The following is a 14,127-nucleotide window of genomic DNA, read 5'->3' as shown; positions in this document are numbered from 1 at the left end:
TAAGTATACAATTTATTTTACTTATAAAGGCATACCTCAGGTTTGGTTCCAAATCACCACAATAAAGTGAGTTGCATGAATTTTTTGGTTACGTTTACACTATACTGTAGTCTATTAAGTATGCAATATAGCATCATGTCTAAAACAACTATGTACATACCTTAATTAAAAAAGACTACACTGCTAAAAAAATATTAACCATCATCTGAACCCTCAGCAAGTCGTAATCTTTTTATAATGGTAATATCAAAGACTGTTGATCACAGGTCACCAAAACAAATATAATAATAATGAAAAAGTTGGAAATATTGTGAAAATTACCAAAATGTGACACAGAAAAACGAAGTGAGCACATACTACTGTAAAAACGGTGCCGAAAGACTTGCTTGACACATTGCCACAAACCTTCAATTTGTAAAAAAATGCAGTATCTGAGAAGAGTAACAAAGCAAAGTGCAATAAAACAAGGTATGCCTGTATAAGAATCATGGATATTTATCCTGATATAATAGGTCCATAGCAGCGAGAGGACTTTGATAAAGCATGGATTTCGAAAAGGCTTCTTGAGGACTCTCCTTACCTGCTAGGGTCTGGTCCCACTTGCTAATGCTGTTGGACTCAGCACTGAGTCCTTCAATATATTTTAGGTAGGCCTCTGAGTGGAGAAGCCGTTGAGTCTTCGGTGGGGGAGCCACAAACATGGGTGTTGTTGGCTGCTGTATGACAGGGGGGCCGGGTGGATGTGGGCCAGGATATGGAGGTGGTGCCTGCTGCCCTGGAGGCCCCAAAACACCTACCTGAAAGAGCACAGACACATGGTGAGGGAAAAAAAATACTCAGTGCATGCTCTGAGAAAGAGGGTAACTTGAATTCTGTTGAGTCCTAGAAGATCCAACTTGGAGGCTCACCTGCTGTCCATATGGACTTCCACCTGGTGCTGGAGCCCCTACCATAGGGGCCACTCCTTGGTTCATCACACCTATAATTCAGAATTACAGGCACAATTAGAGGCTCTGGGTTGAGAAGACTGAAAACTACTGTCTGATAAGAAAGGCCATTTATAATGCAAGCCTATGATCTCTGCCCTGAGTCTTTATGGATAGGAACCCTAAGCACCCAAAACAGGATGTAGCATTCATATAGAAAATGCATGTTCTTTTGTTTTCTAGGTACTTTAAATACAAAGCTAGGACAACTTGTCAGATGTACATTAATTATTCATGGCTTAGAAATAATTTGAACCCTGCATAGAATTCTAGTATTTCCCTAGGTAAGCTACAGTCAGAATACAACTATATTTTCAAGGTATTTTTCTTTTGACAACACAGTTTCCTGCAACTGAAGCCCGTGTTTAATTTCAGCAGTAATGGCATTGCAACCAGGCTCAGCTGTATGCAATGTGTTAGGACAGCAGGGACATAAGGGAAGAGGTTTGTGCAAGTGCACATTAAATGACCTTTGTGGAGGCTGGAGGCACATTCTTGCTGTCCTCTCACAGGCCACCAGCACCTCTGGTTCTAACTGGAGTCACTAATGTTGGCAGAGAGGGGACACTGCCATTTGATAGACCAGCACTTTGAAAAGGAATCATCCGGAAACAGAGCAGCCTTGGTGCTATCACTTCAAATGCAAAATGACAAAGGGAAAGAGAAAGATTCCATGGTCCTACTATATTTGGACTTTGTATAAACTTCCCTTGGTGACTCCTCACAAGCAATTTCTGTCACACAAGCAAGTTCTGTCTCATAGGTCCTAGTTGATAATAACATGATGTCTTAAATTTAGCATCTGGGGCTATTTTAATCTCAGGACCGTCCACTTCCTAGTCTCATAAAACAGAGCAATAGGTAAAGGACCCAGTTCATTAAAAACTAACAAACTACAATCAAAACCCTGGTGAGCTACTGCTTAAACCTTAAACAAGTCCAGCTGGCTGCACAGAAGGATCAACAGGAGCTAACTTCATATTCTATAGTTTCTCTGGATTCAAAATGTTGGTATTTTAACCAGGCAGAACCAACCCACTATTCTAAGGTTCAGAATTGCTAAATACCACTTCCAAGAAGTATTAGACGTTTGTAAGAGAGAACACACTAAGTGAAAACAAGCTTTCTGTTTACAAAGCAGGGATTTTTATATTCCAAGAACCCAGAAGGGTACCTGAACCACAAGAATAGAATCTTAGTGATTATTTGTGAGTGAGTGAAGAGGTTGCAGTGGGTAAGTTGCTGCTCCAGCAACATATTATTAACCCCTGTTCCCCTAGGACACTCACCCACCTTAGATTTCACAACACAGTGGGCCTCCCTGAGCTGCCTGTATCAATCTCTGCAGGGCAGCACAAAAAAATCAGCAACCAACCCCCATGTGCCCTCTGTTTACAAATGCCATGCCAGGGGGCAGCTGGTGAGAATGCAGGCTGAGTCACCAGAGGAGCTCACTGAATCTCCCTCTTCTCAAAGCCTGATCAGACGTGCGTGTGTAGATACTAAGAGGGGTTCTTCCCTGTCTCCTTATCATCAGGTGTGTTGTGCTTTCTTCAAATGCATTTAGAATCTGAAAAAGGGGCAAAGGGAGACATCTACCCCCCAATACCCGCCAAAAGACCAGGTACCTAGAGGGTACTGGCCTTCGGTGTGACTCCCGCTGAGTAGCACACGCACCTGGGAGTTAAGTCCAGCTTAGTCTCACTGCTCAGTCAGATACTCTTGCCAAGGGGAGAGGGCACAGAATTAAGGACAACTCCACCTGCCACAGGAACACACCCATTTTATAACTGACACCTGCTGCAAGAGCAACTCACACATAGTCCACCACTTCCATAATGAAGCACCCACGCCCACGAACATTTCCTCCTCTGGGTGTGTCTAGATCAAATACTTCTGTGGCGTTATGGCCATTCTCTACGCAACACTCACATCACAAAGAGTGTTACTGAAGGCTCTAGGCCAAGCCACCAGGTTAGCTCACCCTACATACTGCTGGGCACACCCTCTGAAGCTTTGTTTGGAACTCCTTATAGCCACGGGATCGGTAGATCCAATGCTGTTGTAAGCAAATCTAAGGGTTTCTACATTTTGTCATCTGGGCCAGGCCTTTAGCTAATATTTTGGATAATGGATCAAATACTATTCCAAGTCATCTTAAGGTCACATTCCCTCCAAATAGATACCTAAGGGTCAGTTTTTTTGCATATGATGGCAATTAATATGGGAACTTGTGATTTTCCTTTCATAATAATCTTTCAAATTTGCTAATTAATTGTAAAGGAAAACTGTACCTATTTCTGGGCTCCACTTATATGTTTCTATATGACATAACTTCTGAGCTTGTTGACAGACAAACCAGTGTCTCCAGGTAGCAAGGTGGGCTATGCTGTTCTTTAAATGTTATGTCATCCTTCTTTGGGGACTCAGAAATAGAAAACTCGTTCAGGACAAATTCGTTCTCTCCCTCCTTTCTGTTGCTAGAAGGACTGACTGAAGGATTTCTACAGAGTTCTACATTAGCGACTCTGTAATTCCCTTAGAGGGGAGGGGCTGCTTGAAAAGCAAAAGATGGAGCAGGGACTCTACACAGAAGACCCTTTGAGATAAGAATTGAACCAGAAGAAGAAATGTACTCAGGAGCAAAAAGTGCTTTTTATATCAACTGGCAATTTGGGAAACTTCATTCACTGATAAAGAGAGCAGAGCATGACCTCCTAGGCTGTGTTTGGCTTTCTGAGCACGTGTCAAGTTGTTTGAGTGATTTTAGAGTATGCCTCCTGCCCCTTGATCTGCTGAGTCTAGTTTCTGTCATGTGTCCTGTGCTGCTGCTAGGCAGCCAGGTGCTCAAGGGCACAGGTGCTGAGCCACCTGCTCAATACACAGGACAGGTCCTACTGCTGACATCCCTGGGATTCTCAGTGAGGGAAGGCCTGCCCACATGGGCAGCAGGTACCTCCTGGAACAAATGGCTGAAGGAGGAAAAAGAGAATATGAAGATGAGATTAATGAGTGAATGAGGATGAAGTTCTTACCCGGTGGTGGTATGCCCGGGAGGCCGGGCACACCTGGCGGAAGATGGTGGGGTGGAGGCCCCCCGGGGTGAAGTGGCTGCATGCTGCCCATGCTAACAAGGCCATCAACTGGGCCCTGCAAAGGTGGAAGGCCTGGCGGATAGCCACCCATCATGCCTTGAAGGACACAACAAATTTCAGACATGCATCATTAACATGCAACATGAAGTAAGTAATAACAACCCCCCCCATGCACTACTAATGAATAAAGCACCCTTAGTACTGCATGATATAACGGCAATTAGTGCAATTATTTTGTTGCAATAATGAACAAAATATAAAGTTACAAATATGAAATACATTTCTGGATGAATTAGTACTTAGTACATTATTATTTGTAGTTATTTTCCCTGTAATACGCTGCATGTTTTCAGTTAAATAATAATAAAGAGGAGTTCCAGTAACAGCCTTCCCAAGGTCATGATTATTGCAAGGTGTTCAGAGACCCGTTCTGCCTACTGCGATTCTACTGAAGAGTATAAACCCCATCATTCCACTATGCCCACACTCATATGCCTATCACGGGTACACATGAGGGGAAACTGGAATGGAGGAAAATGAGGCACACAGCCCTGATCACAAAGCATGGTTCTCCAGCATGGGGGAGGCGGCAAGACTTTTTCAAGACTTCTATGTCCATTCCTCCTCCCTTTTAGCCCCACCACTGCTGGTAAGAATGGATCATGCTTGAGCTTGAGATGGGGAACAGCTAAGAGTCATCACAATGAATGATGTTTCATCTTTAGATCTCAAAACATGATAAAATAAAGATAAAACCTAACTCCCCACCCCCACCCCGGCCACCAGCCAACCTAAGCCCAGGTCCCTCAGTAGCCTGCACGCAGATCTTAGGAGGAATGGCTGGAGAATCAGGCTCTGTTGACATGAGAAAAGGCCAGTTGTCATCATTGTCCCCAAGCACACAAATGTCCTCACAAAGACCTTCAGTTAACAGGGAACATTTTAAATGAGGTAGAGAATTTCTGTGAACAGAGGTTTTTATTCCTTTATTTTCAAAGTGCATCTTCACAACACAAAACACTTCCTGCTGGCTAGGGAAGAATTTCAAAAAACAAGTATTTTTGGCAAAAAGAGTGAAAGGAAGAAGATAATTTCAGAATGTCAAAGACTCACCTATCAAAAGAACTTTAAAGCCATATGACATTTTTTTAAGCAAGGAAAACAACTTGATTTTTCTGGGATTTGAAATGATCATAATGAACAAAACACAAGGCTCCCCACGAAATGCAATCACCTTTGGTCACAGCTTCTTGCACAAAGGGAGGGGTTGAGGAATTGGTGCAAAACCTCATTTTTATATAATACTCTTTGTAGAGGGGTTCTGGAAACAGTGCAAGACTCCCGGTTCTAAGAATTATACTCTTTGATTTTCCCTGAAGAATTGTTTGAAAGGTATTTATTTATAAAAGTTTAGTCTTTTGAAGCTATAAAATTACTGCAAGTTCTGAGATTGATTCAGCTTGCCTCATCGATCATATCTAAGCTGACTAAGAAACTTACAATTACACAAACCAATAAAACAAATTTTAAATAATAATCACCTCTGTACATAAAATAGGATTATCAGTTTCATTTTCTTAAAATGAGAGTTCAGAGATAAAAACTACTTTTGAACAGACACCACCATCTTAAACATGAGGAGATCCAATGCTACCAAACTGTCTTTTAACCATACCACCAGACAGAGCTTTTAGGGATAAGTAGGTGGGAATTCAAGAACGTTAGGAGGCTTTGCTTTCAATTACAAAAGCCCATCTGAACGCAGCCTTCATGGGCTGTGGTTGAAGAAATTACTAAGAATCGAAAGACATGACACTTGTCTTCATTAAACTGTACTTTGGCATTTATTATCCCAGTCACATGTGTTCAAATGAGCTTCAATGCTTGTAAGCAAAGCTGGTCTCAGACAGCAACAAGGCTAAGACTTAGGCCCTATGCAACCTGTAAACCCATAAGAAATCACTCTCTTAAGCTGCGAAGTCCCCACTGTGGACCAAAGACTGCTTACTGTAGAGAATGCTTGCCCTGCACTCCCACAGCCCAGAAGTCTGGGCAGCAAAAGGTTTAATAATGGAGCAGGGGCTTTCTGGAAGGGGGCCACCCTCCTCACCCATCAGAGCTCTGTGATGTTATTCCCCAACAGGGAGCTAAAATGCTGCAGCTGCTGTTTTTCAATGTTTTTAGCTGTTTGAATTGGTTTTGTTAATGTGTCCCTGGGCTTTTTAGTCAAGGGCACAGTGCTATAATATCACACATCAAATAGAACAAAAGAGAATGTCAATGAGGGAATTCTAACTTTCAAAGTCCCCATGTTCAAGGTCTGATTTCTAAAAACCTCTGGCACCCCATTAACCAAAATGGGCCATGGAATAGAGCAGGCGATTATGAGATTTGTTAGATCAACATCAGTTACACTGAAAGTACTGAAAGCCATGATTCAGATGTGCTTTGGCGAGTGCAACTGCTGAGTTCAGCGATAGTGCATTTGAGAACTTGCCATCACAAAAGGTAGGAGCAACAATGGAAAAGTTATCTTCTGCTACTCTGCCTTAAAAAGCAAAAAAAAAAAAAAAAAGTGAAAACAAAAACAGCATCCCAATGAGCCTGTCTTGAGCAACACTATCTTGGACTCCCTGAAAAAAGAGGTCAGACTGCTTGCTTAAGAAGAAACACAGCTTGAATGGACCTCACCAGGCTTAGAAAGATCACGAAGGAGGGACCCGAGAAGTGGTCTGCAGGTTTCTCATTGGAGACACGTCAGACAAGAATATTCAAGAACAGCCAAATTTGCTATGGCTACCAGAACCAGAGACAACACACACAAGCAAACCACATTCATCTTTTCTTTTCTTTTTTTAAAAATATGTGACTGGGATACTAACAGAAAATGCAGTTTAATGTAATTAAATAGAAAAGCATTACAGAGTGGGCACAATGAATTGATTAAGGACTTTGTATTCTACTTAGCAGTCATGCACATTGGTGACCAAGAAAGGATTTACAATTCATTGTCAAAAATCCTTTTAAATGGTCAGTCTTTTAAGGATGGCTGCAGCAGAACAAGGCAAACTGAATACTGGAATGAGATGGGAAAATCATCACCACCTAAAGACTAGTTTTGTGTTTTCTCTTGGGAGTCCCTCCAGAACAGAATTCAGGGTCTGTTTATATTTTCTGCTGTAGAACTCTATCAAGAGCAGTCTGCGGTGGAGAATATCGCCAGACCATGCCCACAGCCAGGGAAGAGCTGCTCCCTACCAATTCCCAGGATTGGGCCCAGGGCCCATTTCTGGGGCAGAGGGGAGGCATTGCCCATAAGGGAAAGGCGATATAAGGACAACATGGATGACTTCAAACTTTGAATCTGTCATGAGAAAAGCCTAGAGACTGTGGCTTACTCCTTGTTGGAGGAAAAAAAAAAATGAAGGAATTTCTTAAAGTGGAAAAAAATGGTCTTAGCTCCTGTTTTTACCTGCAACAGGTGTCAACTGCTGATTGAGCATCCCCATTGGTGTTGGTGGTGGCACCACCCCCATGAGAGCCCCCACAGGGGTGCCTGCTCGGGGAGAAGCACTCGGCTGCTGTTGCTGTGCTGCTCGCTCTCTCTCCTGCTGCTCAGCAACTTTAGCTGCCCGCTCTGTAAAGGCATTTCAGATTTTCAATTCTGTTTTTAACCCAGGAATTCAAAATACCATCCATTGCATTCAACAGGACTAGTAAAAACACAGGCAACAGTTCTGTCTCAATGGAAGGAACAGTAGATGACTAGTCTCAACACAGGAGGAGTCAGGCCGATTTCACTTGGTAACCTAGAGTCCAGCTTTCCTATCCCATCTTGAGAACTGGTCTGCAAAGATTTCAAGAATGTTAAGACTGCAACACACATTCAGAAAGCACAGATTTTATTTAAAAACGTCACCAGCATAACCAACGTGGTTAATCTCACAAGGCACCCTGAAGATGAGAAGCGCTACCATTATTCTAGTATTAATAGCATTACAAATTATTTATAATTTCAACATGAAGCAATTCCATGGCCCATTGTAATTTTTGGCACAACTGTTACTTACTATATTTTCCTGATTCCTGGCACCCAATTTTACTAAGATTTGAGGACTCTTGTCATTAGTGTCATGAGGTTTAGCAGCTGAAGAAAATTAACTCTGTAAGGGAAAAGTAGCTTACTGCCTCCTCCACAAGGTTTTAGGGAAAATAAACGCTAATTTGTACATTCTAATGAAGCAAAGAGGTCATGTTTAATAAACCCCAAGGGAAAAAAATGCATGATACTCCAGGCTACAGTCATCAGAAGCAGGGAATAATATATATACACATATGAAGCAATGGACAATGTACTGACAGAACCAGGTTTCCTGAAGCTGAGTTCAATACTGACCATAAATCATACTAAATCAGCAAAAGTTCCAGAATTCATACTTATTTCATCCAAAATGCAAGAGGAGCATTAGCTTGTGCCAGTTCTGGGCTGTGGAACATCCCTGCTACACCGCTCACTCCTTTGAGCTACTCTTTCTGCTTCTCCATAGCCAGTGGCCCCAACAATCACATTCCCAGTCTTTTTGGGAGCTAGCAGGCTGGACCCTTACTAGAGAACTCTAGAAATGTGCATTCCCAAAGCTCCCACAATACAGGGTTTATTTTGCTTCACCGTTCATAAATAGGAACTCCTCTCCACTCTTCACATGGGCAAACTGAGACTGGAGACAGGTAGTGACTTGTCCAAGGATATAGAGAGAACCAGCAACCTGCGGCTCTGATTCCTGGTATCAAACTCCAACTGCCACACATTAACCCTCCAACAAGGAATTCAAAAGGCTACTGCTGGCTGATCTAAGGAAGGGGAAAACAGCTTAGGTCACATGGCTTTAAAGAGCTTCGAGAAGCAACGGCTCCAGTCCTCCTTTGTGTGATAATGTGAAAGTCAACCAAGTCAAAGCTTCCTCGGCTGCGACAGTGTTACCTGCAGAGACTTGTCATCACTCACTACACTGTCCCAGTTTACAGATCCTCTGTACAATGAGCGTGAGGGACAAAGGCCATTTTAACAACCTATTTCCTTGAACTAGTAGTAAAAAAAACACTGATGACCTAGACCCCCACATTAAGTTCTCATATTTTCATTACACAAATGACACAGTAAAATGGGAGAGCAAAAAAATGAAGTTGAAAAAAGAAAATTTCAGGGCTGTGGATGGAATTGGACTGGCTACCTGTTGGTTCTTTTTGGGCTGTCTTAGAAAAGAGAATTATTAAATGAAGTCAGCCAACCTCCAAACTTTGGGTTTTGAATTCAATGGGCCTGAACACCAAAAGTTCAGATTTTGTGTCTGAGGCAGACACTGCTGAGTCATATAGCTCCTCTCACTAAGTTCTCACTGAAATTTCAGATCCCCCTTTGAATTTGGAAGAATTTCCCAGAAGCCATCATTTCTCCTTCTCTTCAGTTCTGCTCCAGCATTTTTACTTTTACATCATCTCCAGACACATTTCTTGCTCTTGTTCACACTCTGAATAACCAGCCATGCAGTACTGGCTTCATTTGTCCTGGACCAGGCTTTACAGCCATGTGAGCTTCATTTCTAACACTTCTCCAACTGAGTGATATATCTGGTCTTAACTTCCACTAAGGTTAGAAATACCAAAGCTCTCCAAAGTTCTAGGTTCTTACAGAACTGACTATGGTTTCTCAAAGAATATTCTGTCAAATATTAGTTCTTCGGGATATTAGCTGATATTACATGAATACCTGATCAAGTTTCAGAAAATGCCAGGTGAAAAAAGTAGGTTATTTACTACAGGTTTAAAGACTTTCATATGGCAATATGCACTGTTAAGTTTCTAAGAGAGAAAGTTTTTGGAGTGCTTCTCAAACTGGTTTTGCCACAAATGTTTTCTGAATGAACATCTTGTAGGACTAGGGTTCTGCAGAAGATCCTTGGGGAAGCCTGTCAGATAATTTTATAATAATAAATCAACTGTAATAGATGAAAGGAGTAAACTATTTTTTTTAAAAAAGGAGTTTCTTTGGAAACTCCATAAACTGTAATAAAGGAGGCAGCCTTGATAATTAATTTGTTTATGCTTGCTGGATTTGGACCTGGCCAAGAAGAGTAATGGTGATCACTATGGTCAATCAAGAGAGGGCTTTAAACTGGCAAAATGAAGCATTATATACAATTCCAAATGGAAAAAAAATACAGCTCTAACGGCAACAGTCCTGCCTAATCTAATGTTTATTACTCATTTCTTTATTAAAGTCATGCCTGATATTAAAAAACCAAAAACCTCTCTTAAATATTTGTCCTTAATGGCTAAGAACCACCAAATCCTTGAATGATAGCTCATAGCCCCAAATGATTTAATTATAGAGTAAAAGGAAAATGAAGGCAGTTGAGCTTTATCAAAGAGAACCCAAGTACCTTAAAAGTAGCTATGAATGCAGCACAGGCCAGGACTGGCCTAGGAAACCAAGCGCTTCAGCCAAGCCTCAGCCTGGAGTTTATACATATGGCTTATCGAGAGCCGTAACAGAAGATCACTGATTTTGAAAGCCCCATTTCAGATGAATTTTAACCAAAATTATATTTAACATCCTTGTATACTCATTCCCCAGCTCAACACATGTGTGCTTACAGGACTTAATGAAAGAAAAAAAATCATGCAATTTTTAATAGCTAAATATTTGTTTGAGAAATCTGGGGGGGAAAAAAAACCACACCAGGATCAGAGGCCAAGTCAGAGACAGCACTTCCTCAGTCAGGACAAGGCTGACACTTAAACTGCTGGATGGGAGCCATTTGAGACAGTCCCCAACACAAAGTTCACGTGCAAGTGGTAAGAACAAGAGATTCAACCTGTCTATGCACGTGCATTGCTGAAAACACCCCCTTGCTTAGAAAGCTCAGACAATTGTGCCTACGCTCTATTTACCTTCATATTCTGCTTTCTTGGCTGTCTCAAGGTTTCTCCATTCTGTCCCCACCAGTCGGCTGAGCTCACCAAAAGAGTAGTCTGGGTGCTGGGCCTTAATCACAGCTCTCATCTCACTGCTGAACAGGATGTAGCCACTCATGTTGATTTTCCGTTTGGAGCCTTCCTTCTTTGCACTGCCTTTGGCAGACTTTGGGGTAGACTGTAAGACAGAAAGCTCTTATAATGCATCGGAACATTGCATCTGGTCAATTGTTAAAGGTTTCAGGAAGCCAGGAACATGCGACTCAACAGCTACTGTTTTATAGACATGTTCAGTTTATAGCTGGCCATTTTCGTGTTCAAAACACAGCTCTTCCTTGTCTCTTACCATATAAGAAAAATGAAAGTTTCACTGAATTCCATGACTGCAATCTGTAATAGTGACCTCACAATCAAGTCTTCAGAAAATTCTAAATGAAAAAAATATACCAATAGGGATCACCTTAACCGAAAGATGAGGTCCTAAAGAAAGAGAGACTAAAAAGATATAAGCAATAAAAGACAGAGTAACAGAATGATGCAGTTCCTCATGGCTTTCCTTCAATACAAGGCAAGAAGAACTTTCTAACTAAACCTGCCACTAAAACCAGCTGTCTATGAAATTAAAAAAAATAGTATTAAATTTTAAGTTATTAGTGGCATCGTGAAAAAAAAAAAAAAAAAAAACCTGTTCCTTCCTGTAGCATTCTAGGTTGAAGCTCCCATAATATAGGGGTTGGATGTCTCCTTCCTTTTGGGTTTGAATTTGCTGCAAACCAGAGCTGGAAATAAGATAAGTAACAGGAACTTGTCACCTTCACCTGTGGGGGTGTGTAGGGCATGAGATCCAGCTCACTGGCCAGGGGAGTCTGAAGTTGAGGTAGAGAAGGAGGCTCAATGACCTCACTATCCTCTTCTCCCATCTCTTCAATATCATCATCTCCACCTTCTAACTCAGCAAATTTAGCTTCTAGCAACTGGATCTTCTTTTCCAATAAAGGTGAGGGCTCCTTCTGAGGAACAGTCGGTTTTCTAAAAGAAGTGACATAAGAACAAATAAATAAAATGAAATCACCTAACACTACTCCAGGATTGATTAGAAAGCAATGTTCTGCCTTAATATCTAGAAGCAACGTCCTGCAATCTGCAATGTCTACTCTAAGTCAGCAAGGGAAAGAATTAAAACGTATATTTATAGTCACACCTACTTACAGATGCTTGTTTTTAAGGGATTCTGCTGAATACCCACAAAAGCACTGGGTGCAAAGTTGAGATCTAGTTGCCAATATATAGTGAAAAGAATTTTCGTAGTCTACAGAACTGTGCAACCTCTTAATAGACAGGCTATGAACCAGAACCAAAGATTTCTGCCTCCATATTACAATTACTGAAGTCTACGCCAAGAGGACTGTTATACCAGTTATCACATCTCAGCATTTTATGAGGATTTTCCTTTAATATTTAATTGAATGAATTAATATTTTCTATTTGAAATGTCGACTGCTCTGGTTTAAGACCTAATAAAAAACACAACCAAAAAACCCACCCTGGACTATGCTATTTTGATATCAGTTTTACTATTAGGAGCTGAAGTGCTCTTTCTTCCTTAGTTTTTCAAGTTTACCTGAAGTAATAAATTTCATCATCTACCACTTTAGCAGAGAGTGAAAACCTCTTCAGTCCCTTGAATTTCTTCATCTGCTTGTCACTTTCATTGTAGCGGCTCTCACAAAGCAGAATGTCATTTTCTGGAATTTCAGTTGGCCTGCAGGAGAGGAAGTCCTTGAATGACAATACAGCACACTTTCCTGAAAGAGAAAATTGGAGAGAAATTAAAGGAGTAAACTGTGGTCATAGCTAACAGTTACTTTAAATTTGTATTATTTTTGAATTAATATATTCACATGATTCAAGTTAGAAGATTTAAAGGGTATACACAGGTGTAAGAATAGATATGTAGGTCAATGGAATAGAATTAAAAGTCTAAAAATAAACCCATACAATTGAGTTTTTACGGGTAACCGATTTTTGACAAGGGTGCCAAGACAATTCAATGGGGAAAGAATAGTCTCTTTAACAAGTAGTGATGGAACAACTGGATTTCCACACACAAAAGCATGGAGCTAGAAGCCTACCATATACCATATACACAAAATAATTCAAAATGGATCAAAGACCTTAATGTAAGAGCTACAACTATAAAACTCTTAGAAGAAAAACATAGGTGTAAATCTTTGTGACCCTCTATTAGGCGATGGTTTCATAAATGTGACATCAACATCACAAACAACCAAAGAAAATAAAGATAAACTGGACTTCATCAAAATTAAAAACTTCTGTTTTTCAAAGGACACAAAGTGGAAAGACAACACATAGAACAGCAGAATATATTTGCAAATTATATCTCTGGTAAGAATCTAATATCCAGAATATATAAAGAACTCCTACAACTCAGCAATAATAAGACAACTCAAAAAATAGGCAAAGGATCTGAACAGACATTTCCCCAAAGAAGATACACAGATAGCCAATAAGCTCATGAAAAGATGCTCACATCATTACTCATTAGGGAAATACAAATCAAAACTGAAATGAAATACCACTTCACATTCATTAGGATGGCTATTATAAAGGGAAAAAAGCCAAACAAACAAAACCTCCAGAAAGTAACAAGTGTTGGTAAAGATGTGGAGAAATTGGAACCCTTGTATATCACTGGTGGTAATGTAAAATGGTACAGCTCCTGTGGAAAACAGTTTGGCAGTTTCTCAAAAAGTTAAACAGAGTTCATCCAGCAATTCTACTTCTAGGTAAATATCCAAAAGAACTGAAAGCAGGGACTCAAACAGATACTCATACACCAATGTTCATAGCAGCATTATACACAATTGGCCAAAAGGTAGAAACCACCCAAATGTCCATCAACAGATGAATGAATAAACAAAATGTTATATACACATACAATAAAATACTACTCAGCCTTAAAAAGGAATAAAATTCTGATACATGCTACACTATGGATGAAGCTTGAGAATTTTTTATTTATGCTAAGTAATATAAGTCAGACACAAAAG

At 40.6% G+C, this 14,127-nt stretch overlaps 1 protein-coding gene across 14 annotated transcripts in view; it reads right to left on the bottom strand.

Annotated features, from left to right (window-relative positions):
• PBRM1 (polybromo 1) overlaps nt 1–14,127 on the bottom strand; it is a 101,869-nt gene that overhangs the window by 4,259 nt on the left and 83,483 nt on the right. For 6 of the 14 annotated variants that reach the window (XM_060161609.1, XM_060161610.1, XM_060161604.1 and 3 more), the window contains 7 exons: nt 12,678–12,861; nt 11,875–12,085; nt 11,033–11,234; nt 7,554–7,718; nt 4,022–4,177; nt 909–979; nt 581–797 (listed from right to left, as the gene is read on the bottom strand). In XM_060161609.1, the coding sequence (XP_060017592.1) occupies nt 581–797; nt 909–979; nt 4,022–4,177; nt 7,554–7,718; nt 11,033–11,234; nt 11,875–12,085; nt 12,678–12,861 (1,206 nt within the window). Of the gene's footprint in view, nt 1–580; nt 798–908; nt 980–4,021; nt 4,178–7,553; nt 7,719–11,032; nt 11,235–11,874; nt 12,086–12,677; nt 12,862–14,127 lie in introns of those variants that run through there. The other 8 variants (XM_060161611.1, XM_060161613.1, XM_060161614.1 and 5 more) reach the window with 4 other exon arrangements.

The sequence above is a fragment of the Lagenorhynchus albirostris genome, chromosome 10 (assembly GCF_949774975.1).
Source record: "Lagenorhynchus albirostris chromosome 10, mLagAlb1.1, whole genome shotgun sequence".
Classification (NCBI taxonomy): Eukaryota; Metazoa; Chordata; class Mammalia; order Artiodactyla; family Delphinidae; genus Lagenorhynchus; species Lagenorhynchus albirostris.
The sequence above is the reverse complement of the archived record's forward strand: the minus strand, read 5'-3'. Positions and strand labels throughout refer to the sequence as shown.